The sequence below is a fragment of the Esox lucius genome, chromosome 5 (assembly GCF_011004845.1).
Source record: "Esox lucius isolate fEsoLuc1 chromosome 5, fEsoLuc1.pri, whole genome shotgun sequence".
In the NCBI taxonomy this organism is placed as follows: Eukaryota; Metazoa; Chordata; class Actinopteri; order Esociformes; family Esocidae; genus Esox; species Esox lucius.
In genome coordinates, this window is record NC_047573.1 from 3,556,708 (window position 1) to 3,568,974 (window position 12,267).

Below are 12,267 nucleotides of genomic sequence, written 5' to 3' on the forward strand. Positions count from 1 at the left end.
ACTGGATGGAACAGTGCCAGTTATAAGAGAGCTATTTATTTCAGATAAAAGGCATGGAACAACAATATCTAACACCTCTTTCAAAAGACGTCAGGGAACTATGTTATGCAAAAGGCAGGCTTCATGTGTGAGGCTACATCCATCAATGTTGAGAGGGCCAAAGGCTCAAAGCAATCGATAGAATTAGGGCAAAGGACTGAAACAGAAGGGTCATGATCAGTAGAGATCTAATAGATCTAAGAACAGTGTCAACCTTGTTGATAAAACATTTCAAAGGTAACATCAGGGAGTATAGTAACATGGTGTAGTGCAGTATTTATTGCACTAAACACGGTTTTGGGGTGACAACATCTGACTGGGGGATCCCGAGGCGTTCCCAGGCCAGTGTTGAAATATAATCTCTCCACCTAGTCCTGGGCCTACCCCGAGGTCTCCTCCCAGCTGGACGTGCCTGGAACACCTCCCTAGGGAGACGTCCTGGGGGCATCCTTATCAGATGCCCAAACCACCTGAACTGGCTCCTTTCGATGCAAAGGAGCAGCGGCTCTACTCCGAGTTCACCCTATCCCTAAGGGAGAAACCAGCCACCCTTCTGAGAAAACCCATTTCAGCCGCTTGTACTCGCGATCTTGTTCTTTCGGTCATGACCCAGCCTTCATGACCATAGGTGAGGGTAGGAACGAAAATGTACCGGTATATCGAGAGCTTTGCCTCCCGGCTCAGCTCTCTTTTCGTCACAACGGTCCGGTAAAGTGAATGTAATACCGCCCCCGCTGCTCCGATTCTCCGGCCAATCTCCCGCTCCATTGTCCCCTCACTCGCGAACAAGACCCCGAGATACTTGAACTCCTTTACTTGGGGTAATGCCTCATTCCCTACCCGGAGGAGGCACTCCATCGGTTTCCTGCTGAGAACCATGGCCTCAGATTTAGAGGGGATAATCCTCATCCCAACCGCTTCGCACTCAGCTGCGAACCCGGTCCAGTGAGTGCTGAAGGTCACAGACCGTTGATGCCATCAGGACCACATCATCTGCAAAAAGCAGCGATGAGATCCCCAGCCCACAGAACTGCAACCCCTCCCCACCCTGACTACGCCTCGATATCCTGTCCATAAAAGTTACAAACAGGATTGGTGACAAAGCGCAGCCCTGGCATTTGATATGTTGTCTTTGTACTATTTCCTGTTAAAAACAGTGCTAAATGATTTGCATTCTGTTTTTATTTGCATTTGCATCACAACGTTTTTAGAAAAGGGGTTGTACATGTCAGGTCCTGGATGGGGTCCTCTAGACATCTCCATGCGCCTGGGGACCACAGTCAGGGCCTGTTCTCAGAGGTGCCTCTTGCTTTCTGTGCTCCTTGGTAATGTGTCCCCAATTGGAGGAGACTGTCCCTCGTCACCTCTGATTGAGGACCCTATTTCAGTTGCCTGTGTTTTCCTCAATTTGTTGTTCATTGTGTTCAATTTGGCACATCAGTTCATGGTTGTGAGTCTCCTCAGTTTCTTGTTTGTTTTTCTGTGTAAAAGTAAGAAGGAATTAAAGGATGTTTACCAAGCCTCACTCTGCTCCAATTCTCCCATCTATATGCAGGACAAATATGGTGCAAGACTATCAAATCCTGTCACAAAATGCTTTAGAAAATAAAAAACAACATATAAGGACAGCTAAAGAAAAACGTTTTATGTTATTTCAGTCAATACTTACTGTATATGAAATAAAATTAAATGAACATTGTATCTTTAAAATTGAAAAAAAAAAAACACAAAAAGGTCTGTATTTGCAAAATCACCCATGTGCACTTCAGACAAAATTGACTTGCTAATATCCAGATGGGCCAGACTAATGTTATGTTTACAAAACTTTACTGCAAAAACCTCCACATTATCTTACATCATTAATAAAAAATTTAAAACACAGGATGCAAAAGAGAATTAGATCTCAGCTTGATTTCCCTTATGAATCAAGGGAAAATAATAATAGAATAAGGGCATGAATGGCTGAAAAATCTTTTCAAAAAGATGAAAACTCAAAACAGCTTTCCTACTTAACCTACTTAACGTAAGTTAGGCCCATATCCTAACTTACTAATAAGGAAGTTGGCAAAGTTTACCTGAGAATTCTGACAAGTCCTTCATCCTCAAGTTATTCAAATTACCTCCTCCATCTGGGACACTATAAATATACACGCTTAGCCTTAGTCCACACACACATGCCACAGCAACTATGGATGAAAATATTGTGGATGAGAAGCAAAAGCTCAGGTATGTCATCAACTTCTAAAGAGTTTAGTATTTAGGGATTTAAGTCTGATAAACTGTTGGTTTTCCAAATTGTGAGCATACCAGAGTGGATTTTCTTTTAATTGACTAAGAAATAATCTAAAATGGAGATGTATATATGGTCAAGTTCTTTAGTATTTTATCAGTGTTTAAGTATTATAAAATACTAAAAAATATGTATATATACCATTTTATATATGTATGCTTATAATAACAAAATTTAAGACAGTTGAAAAATGTGGAAAAAGGAAATTGTCTGAGTTTAGATCATAGTAAATGTATTTAATCATTGGTTATTAATACATAACTCAATCAAATGTTATTAACCCTTGGTAGCCTATGGGGCTTTCGGCCGGATTTCACTACTGGGACATTTTGGGTCCTAGATTCATTTCTGTAACAGATACAACCTATTATGATGTATCCTGGTAATACCAACCCCTCTGGCTACAATAAAAACACATAAAAACAGACTTCTGGGTCACTATTTATAAAACTCCTCTGTTTGAAAGGCAAAAAAAATTTTTCGGAAAACATTTCTGCCATTCAGCATCAAGATTTTTTTTTTTAAAGCATTATGAGATTTTGTGTCAATGGTATTTCCTAATACTTTTATGCCTTTACTATCCAATTACACCGTAATTGGGTTGAAAATAATGAAATAATTATATAATAGAAGGTAAAAAATATAGGCACCCCCAAAAAATTTGGTTCTTCAACCTAGAAATGAAACACTATGACATGAAAGATTATAACCCAATATAACGGTTCCTTTAGGTTTAATGACAAAACGGCCAGCAGGTGGCAGCACTAGATCGCTAGTTACGTTTGGACTTATATATTTTATAAACTCAGAAAAATTACCAACTTCTTCCCAAAAACTCAAGAACATCCCCATAATATTTTGACTAAATATGAATTTTTATATCTTATATATAATACAAAAGATGTATTATGGTTCAAAACATCATATATAGTGATGTACACCCTTGTAATATCTGTCCTTGTCTACAGATGAGCCTTTCTAAGATGCATTGGCAATGTCGTTGCCTGGTGAAAAGTTCTCATAGCAACCCAAACTATACAACTATACAACCCATATTATACACGGACAACCCCAATTATACACGGAACGCTTCACGAAAGTGGCTACAAATAATATACCATTGGAATCGGACGATTATGGCGAATCTATTTTTCGAAATATTTATGCAAATGAGCACTGTCCGCGATATCGCGGATGTCGACTTAGAAGCGTTTTAATGCAGGCCTGCCACTATACTACACCACAACAAATGTATTAGCACACTATAACGGTGTCAAAAAACTCATCAGACAGAGAAGCTTTCCTTTCAGCTCCATAGCGGCCCCTCTGAGCTGTGGCCATGAGGTCTCCGGTGCCTGTCGAGGCACCAATCCCCGAACCCGGTGGTGGACACCGGAAGTAAGGGATGCCGTCAAGCTGAAGAAGGAGTCCTATCAGGCCTGGTTGGCTTGTGGGACTCCTGAGGCGGCTGACGGGTACCGACAGGCCAAGCGGACTGCAGCCCGGGTGGTTGTGGAGGCAAAAACTTGGGCCTGGGAGGAGTTCGGTGAGGCCATGGAGAAGGACTATCGGCTGGCCTCGAAGAGATTCTGGCAAACCGTCCGGCGCCTCAGGAGAGGGAAACAGTGCCCTACCAACGCTGTTTACAGTAGAGGTGGGCAGCTGTTGACCTCAACGGGGGATGTCGTCGGGCAGTGGAAGGAGTACTTCGAGGATCTCCTCAATCCCGCCGTCACGTCTTCCATTGAGGAAGCAGAGGATGAAGGCTCAGAGGTGGACTCGTCCATCACCCGGGCTGAAGTCACTGATGTGGTCAAGAAACTCCTCGGTGGCAAGGCACCGGGGGTGGATGAGATCCGCCCTGAGTACCTCAAGTCTCTGGATGTTGTGGGGCTGTCTTGGTTGACACGCCTGTGCAACATCGCGTGGCGGTCGGGGACAGTGCCTTTGGGATGGCAGACCGGGGTGGTGGTCCCTCTTTATAAGAAGGGGGACCGGAGGGTGTGTTCCAACTATAGGGGGATCACACTTCTCAGCCTCCCCGGGAAAGTCTATGCCAGGGTTCTGGAGAGGAGAATACGGCCGATAGTAGAACCTCGGATTCAGGAGGAACAGTGTGGTTTTCGTCCGGGCCGTGGAACACTGGACCAGCTCTATACCCTCTACGGGGTGTTGGAGGGTTCATGGGAGTTTGCCCAACCAATCCACATGTGTTTTGTGGATTTGGAGAAGGCATTCGACTGTGTCCCTCGCGGCATCCTGTGGAGGGTGCTTCGGGAATATGGGGTCCTGGGTCCTTTGCTAAGGGCTGTCAGGTCCCTGTACGACCGAAGCAGGAGCTTGGTCCGCATTGCCGGCAGTAAGTCAGACTGGTTCCCAGTGCATGTTGGACTCCGGCAGGGCTGTCCTTTGTCGCCGGTTCTGTTCATAATTTTTATGGACAGAATTTCTAGGCGCAGCCAGGGGCCGGAGGGTGTCAGGTTTGGGGACCACATGATTTCGTCTTTGCTCTTTGCGGATGATGTTGTCATGTTGGCCCCTTCAAACCAGGACCTTCAGCATGCGCTGGGACGGTTTGCAGCCGAGTGTGAAGCGGTGGGGATGAGAATCAGTACCTCCAAATCCGAGGCCGTGGTCCTCAGTCGGAAAAGGGTGGCTTGCCCACTTCAGGTTGGTGGAGAGTGCCTGCCTCAAGTGGAGGAGTTTAAGTATCTAGGGGTCTTGTTCACAAGTGAGGGAAGGATGGAACGGGAGATTGACAGACGGATCGGTGCAGCTTCTGCAGTAATGCGGTCGATGTATCGGTCTGTTGTAGTGAAGAAAGAGCTGAGCCGCAAGGCGAAGCTCTCGAATTTACCGGTCAATCTACGTTCCTACTCTCACCTATGGTCATGAGCTTTGGGTCATGTCCGAAAGGACAAGATCCCGGATACAGGCGGCCGAAATGAGCTTTCTCCGCAGGGTGGCCGGGCGATCCCTTAGAGATAGGGTGAGAAGCTCGGTCACCCGGGAGGAGCTCAGAGTAGAGCCGCTGCTCCTCCACATTGAGAGGGGTCAGCTGAGGTGGCTTGGGCATCTGTTTCGGATGCCTCCGGAACGCCTTCCTGGGAGGAGACCCCGGGGAAGACCTAGGACACGCTGGAGGGACTATGTCTCCTGGCTGGCCTGGGAACGCCTCGGTGTCCCCCCGGAAGAGCTGGAGGAAATATCTGGGGAGAAGGAAGTCTGGGCATCTCTGCTTAGACTGCTGCCCCCGAGACCCGGCCCCGGATGGAGCGGAAGAAGATGGATGGATGGACCTATGTACACTTCAGTCAAAATGGACTTGCTAATATCCAGATGGGCCAGACTAATGTTATGTTTACAAAACTTTACTGCAAAAACCTCCACATTATCTTACATCATTAATAAAACATTTAAAACACAGGATACAAAAGAGAATTAGATCTCAGCTTGATTTCCCTTATGAATCAAGGGAAAATAATAATAGAATAAGGGCATGAATGGCTGAAAAATCTTTTCAAAAAGATGAAAACTCAAAACAGCTTTCCTACTTAACCTACTTAACGTAAGTTAGGCCCATATCCTAACTTACTAATAAGGAAGTTGGCAAAGTTTACCTGAGAATTCTGACAAGTCCTTCATCCTCAAGTTATTCAAATTACCTCCTCCATCTGGGACACTATAAATATACACGCTTAGCCTTAGTCCACACACACATGCCACAGCAACTATGGATGAAATTACTGTGGATGAGAAGAAAAAGCTCAGGTATGTCATCAACTTCTAAAGAGTTTAGTATTTAGGGATTTAAGTCTGATAAACTGCTGGTTTTCCAAATTGTGAGCATACCAGAGTGGATTTTCTTTTAATTGACTAAGAAATAATCTAAAATGGAGATGTATATATGGTCAAGTTCTTTAGTATTTTATCAGTGTTTAAGTATTATAAAATACTATAAAACTATGTATATATACCATTTTATATATGTATGCTTATAATAACTACATTTAAGACAGTTGAAAAATGTGGAAATAGGAAATTGTCTGAGTTTAGATCATAGTAAATGTATTTAATCATTGGTGATTAATACATAACTCAATCAAATGTTATTAATGCAGGCCTGCCACTATACTACACCACAACAAAGGTATTAGCACACTATAACGGTGTCAAAAAACACATCAGACAGAGAAGCTTTCCTTTCAGCACCATAGAATTACCATCTCAACTCATCAGCCGAGCTCATCCGGCCATTAACCAAACTTCACCTGGCTAAAGTTTATTCTGCCTCATTCGCTGTGTTTCTAAAACTGTCCATAGTGGATGCAGCATAAATTAATTTAATGGTTTCTACTGACTCCTAGTGGAGTTACTTGTGTATGTCGACAACAGGTCGAACAGGAAGAAACATGTAGAAATTCACATTTTCTAATGTATTTAAAATTGTTCCAATTTAGATTATTTTAAATAATAATGTTTGTCTTTTGCAAATTTCAATAAATATTTATTTATGCCATGTGTTGGAGTTTACCCCGGTGAACGAGAGGGTCGTTTCCCTGCGCCTACGGGTCGGGGATAGGTCTCTCACTGTTGTTTGTGCTACGGGCCGAACGGCAGTGCAGAGTACCCGACCTTCTTGGAGTCTCTGGGAGGGGTGCTGGAAAGGTCCCTGTACGACCGAAGCAGGAGCTTGGTCCGCATTGCAGGCAGTAAGTCAGACTTGTTCCCAGTGCATGTTGGACTCTGGCAGGGCTGCCCTTTGTCGCCGGTTCTGTTCATAATTTTTATGGACAGAATTTCTAGGCGCAGCCAGGGGCCGGAGGGTTTCAAGTCTGGGGACCACACAATTTCGTCTCTGCTCTTTGCGGATGATGTTGTCGTGTTGGCCCCTTCAAGCCAGGACCTTCAGCATGCACTGGGACGGTTTGCAGCCGAGTGTGAAGCAGTGGGGATGAGAATCAGTACCTCCAAATCCGAGGCCATGGTCCTCAATCGGAAAAGGGTGGCTTGCCCACTTCAGCCTCAAGTGGAGGAGTTTAAGTATCTAGGGGTCTTGTTCACGAGTGAGGGAAGGAAGGATGGAACGGGAGATTGACAGACGGATCGGTGCAGCTTCTGCAGTTATGCGGTCAATGTATCGGTCTGTCGTGGTGAAGAAAGAGCTGAGCCGCAAAGCGAAGCTCTCGATTTACCGGTCAATCTACGTTCCTACTCTCACCTATGGTCATGACCTTTGGGTCATGACCGAAAGGACAAGATTCCGGATACAGGCGATTGAAATGAGCTTTCTCCGCAGGGTGGCTGGGTGATCCCTTAGAGATAGGGTGAGAAGCTTGGTCACCCAGGAGGAGCTCAGAGTAGAGCCGCTGCTCCTCCACATCGAGAGGGGTCAGCTGAGGTGGCTTGGGCATCTGTTTCGGATGCCTCCGGAACGCCTTCCTGGGAAGGTGTTCCGGGCCCGTACCACCGGGAGGAGACCCCGGGGAAGACCTAGGACACGCTGGAGGGACTATGTCTCCCGGCTGGCCTGGGAACGCCTCGGTGTCCCCCCGGAAGAGCTGGAGGAAGTGTCTGGGGAGAGGGAAGTCTGGGCATCCCTGCTTAGACTGCTGCCCCCGCGACCCGGCCCCGGATAAGTGGAAGATGATGATGATGATGATGTTTCTCTTTTACTAATTTCAATAAATATTACATTTGAATAGGCCTAAGCTTACTTTCATCGGTTACATTTAAAAAATTACATAATCATGTTTGGGTAGGATTCATTTTGAATTTATTCTTCCATCACCACATGTTTTAATTTAGAAATGTTTCCCTTGTGTACTTATCTTTTTAGGAGATCTTGGGATGTGTTTAAAGAAGTCTCCGTCATCCAGGATGAACAGACATCCCAACCACCAGTGAAACTTCTGCAATGGATAACCTTCTTTTTTGTTGCCCTTTTTGTATTTTCTTTTGCTATATTTAGTAAGGTAAGACTTGGTTGTACCATTGGTCATTTTTAACAATTATGTAAAGAGTTGGAAGAGTTAAGATGTTTGTAAAAGGGTTTTAACTGGTTTTCTGAAGGTTTAAATGGTTTGTAGAAGGTTTATAAAATTGCTAAAAAGTGACTAGTTAAACAGCTAAGGAGTTGAGCATTGAGTATGTAATCACTGTCACATGGATGGGCAGAGAAATAGCTTCAAATACCATCCATGATAACAAAATCATACTTTTAATAATGTTTTCAGTGTATGTCAACATTTTAATTGAAGTTCATGAATGTTGAAAATGTAATTAAAAGTTCACTAGTGAAGGTTACGTTAAAGGTTACGTTAATGTTCACTAGTGAACGGTACATTAAAGATACATTCATATCAATTTACCTTTTTTCAAAGCATAGTCCCATTGAGAGAATATACTTTTCGAGGCTAACTTCACAGAAAATGTGGTCGTATTCCAAACTGTGTATTGATGATCTCTGTAAAAGTTATGTTCAAACAACTAGTTTCAGTAAACACCTAAAACATACCAATATTTTATTATTTTGCAGGGATCCTTTCTGCTCCTGATAACACTGTCAAGTAATGCCACTTATACAGTGTTAGAAGAACAAAAGCCATGTGCTCTCCTCAGTGTCAGTGTTGCATTGATTGGTCCAAGTGTCCTGTACCTCATCAAATGCCTGTGGAAGATAATATTCAAAGAATCAAAGAAACCCTCAAGGAACACAGTATTGTGGGTAAGCATCGGATGATCATACATTTTAGATATTGTTTGTGTTATAGCTAACCAGTCTTATTAGTCAATAATACTTTTGTGTCTGATTTGTGGAGTGCGTTCAATTAGCTGATAAAATTCCATTGTAACACTTTTTCCAGGTGATGGGTATTGAATTCCTGGTGGCATTTGGGACAGCCATTCTCACCATCGTTGCCATGCCATTCTTCGACATTGTGACAAACGCAATGATTCTGAATAGCATCAGTATCCTGTCCTCGATCTTCCAGGTGGTCGCTCAGTTCTTTGCAAAGGAGAGGAAGCACTTCATAGTGCCCCCGATCATCTCAATAGTCCTCATACTGGCAGGCTATGTGCTCTTCATCATCAGCTACCTGCAAATAAGAGACGATAGAGAGATGAAGATCAGGATCGGCCTTGCTATAGTGGGAACCATCTTTATCTCACTGAACTGGTGGGAGAACTACAGCACCCTCTTCAGAAACCCCTTCCTAAACAGTATATCTGAAGACATAGTGAGATCCAGGAATCTGGTGGGCATCCTGTCCAGTGTGGTTCGGATCCTGGTTACTGCTGCCGTGGTGGGGGCGTATGTCCCTCTGTCTGGTAGAGACTGGTCATCGGTGACATCAGTTCCAGGCAACGTGAGGAGGGTGATCTGGATCTTGGTGGGGATCCAGATAGTGTCCTCTGCTCTGTGCCACTGGTTCGTTGTGGTGGCCTGTAAAATGCACGCTATACGTCGGAGTTTCCTTCTACCTGTTTACCTGGCCACCTTAGGGGTTGTGGCAGCTTTCATAGCTCCTGTCATTATCTTCTACCAGAATTTGAGTAAAACCAGAGGTGCTAATTACACAATGACAGAGTACTGCTTTGACATCACAAATGGCAATGGCCTAAGTCAAAACGCTGTCTGGTATGAAAAGCTAGTTTGGGATATCACTCATTCCCTCTGTCCCAATGACATGACCAACCAAAGAGAAATAGGCTTCTTAGTTGGCTCTTCACTCTGCTGGTGGTTGGGTTGGGTGCTCTGCACTGTCTACATCTGGAGCCTCCAGCTGCAGCGAATTGAGAGGACCGAGCATCTGCTTGTGAGAAGGATGTACGAAGGGGCCTTTATGGAACAGTCCATTATGCTCAACATGCGATTTGAGACTCAGAGGATTAAAAAAAAGTACGGTTATTGCAGGTTGTTTGGGGGGGGTGTTCAAATTATACAGTAAATGTGGGACAATGAATGCTTTGTACATTTTTGATAAATCACATTTGCAACATTTCTTTCAGCCATAAGCAAGATGACCCAGTTACAGTGTTTCTATGTGCAACAATGTGGCATGAAAGTCATGACGAAATGATGAAAATGATAATCTCAATGTTCAGGTACAGTCCAATTATTTTACATAATTGAGTATATCACAATTGGGGTGAATAAACAATCATTCAAGGTTTTTTTCTTTTTTTTTCTTTATCAGGCTGGACAGATACAGGCCAAATAAGAACCCCAACAATGATGTTAGCTTTGAGTCCCACATTTACTTTGACGATGCTTTTAAAGAGGTGAAAGGCAGTGAAGAACGATTTGTGAATGAATATGCAGAGAACCTGGTGGAGGTTATCCAAATGGTTTACAAGTAAGCAGTGAACATAAATGTATAATCTGTATAAACAATGATTACACATTTTATAATGTCATAATATATGTCAGTTATACTGTAATCATGTTATAATACATATTTGTTAGGTATATAAAACTAACATTGTTTGATGTCCTAAAATTTTTTAAGCATATAAAACTGACATTATATGATGTCATAACATTTGTTAAGTATACAAAGCTGACATTATATGATGTAATAATATATGTTAGGTATATAAAACTGACATTGTACGATTTCATAATAAATGTTAGGTATATAAAACTGACATTGTACGATTTCATAATAAATGTTAGGTATATAAAACTGACATTGTGGCTGTTGACATTTTTTTCATGCCACAAATAGAACTCATGGGACTTTCCCTACCCATTACCAGAATTCACACAGTAGCACCCAGTAGGCTAACAGTCGGTATTTCAGTACCAGAACTGCTACATTTCAGTTTACGGGTGCAGATGGACATAACACCAAGGGGGAAAATATTGTTAACTCCTCTAATTTCTTCAACATCAGAATTTTCACTGATGAGGACTCGCACATCGTCGAAGAAAGCCAATTAGGTAAAAGTCAGAGGATCATTCGTACCCCTTACGGAGGTCGACTGGAGTTCACTCTCCCTCATGGAAACCAGCTGATGGTGCACTTTAAGGACAAAAAACAGATCCGCCACAAGAAGAGATGGTCTCAGGTGAGACAAAGGTGTTGATGTTTACTAAATTAGGTGTCATAGTTGAAATGTCCCCTTTCACTACCATTATCCAGTTACACCCTTCCTTGCAGTAATTCATACCAGTGATTATTCTTCAGTCTGTTCGTGCTCTGCCTCATATCGGCATGAAGGCCCTGAAGTTGCAGGGGTTCACGTTCATTGACTAAGTTGTATTAGACATTAAGCAATATATTTATTAAATTCACTCACTGTTCTTGCAGATCATGTACTTGTACTACATTCTTGGCTGGCAACTCAACAGGAAGTATTTCATGCATTTTCAAGACCTTAAAAAAGAGCATGACAAAGAGTTTGAAAAAGAGACAAAGCTCAGGAAAATAATGAAGGTAAACATAACAAATGAGCCTGATAAAGAAACACACCAAAACAATTTGTCAGACAATCATTTGGGGGAGACGAAAGATGTATTCTATTCCAGCACTCTTCCTTTGATAATTTTTAAGATATAATTGCTCTACATTACATAGGAAGCAGGACTGATACTATTGTATTATGTTAGAAAGAGAAGGCCAACACCTACCTCCTGGCTCTGGATGGGGACACAGACTTCCAGCCTTCTGCTGTAATGCTCCTGGTAGACCGACTGAAACGCTACCCAGATGTAGGTGCGGCATGTGGAAGGATCCACCCAACAGGCACAGGTACGTGAAGCTTTTGTTATATTTTATCTAACATCAACAGAACCCTTTAAGGTTCTATATGGATCTTGTAATGTGAAATGGAAACAACTTAGTTTGAAGTGCTTCTAGAATTCATGAGACGTATTACAACATAACTGCGATAACAGGTGTTATGTTGTGCTATCCAACATAAGGTTCAGT

At 43.0% G+C, this 12,267-nt stretch overlaps 1 protein-coding gene across 1 annotated transcript; it reads left to right on the plus strand.

Annotated features, from left to right (window-relative positions):
- Window positions 1–8,289: 8,289 nt before the first annotated feature.
- On the plus strand, window positions 8,290–12,095 carry LOC109615770 (chitin synthase chs-2-like). Its single transcript, XM_029120055.2, has 8 exons — window positions 8,290–8,304; window positions 8,868–9,056; window positions 9,196–10,232; window positions 10,343–10,438; window positions 10,531–10,689; window positions 11,230–11,404; window positions 11,647–11,772; window positions 11,946–12,095. The coding sequence occupies exons 3-8, from the start codon at window positions 9,199–9,201 to the stop codon at window positions 12,093–12,095; spliced, it is 1,740 nt and encodes a 579-aa protein (XP_028975888.2). The 5' UTR covers window positions 8,290–8,304; window positions 8,868–9,056; window positions 9,196–9,198.
- Window positions 12,096–12,267: the final 172 nt, after the last annotated feature.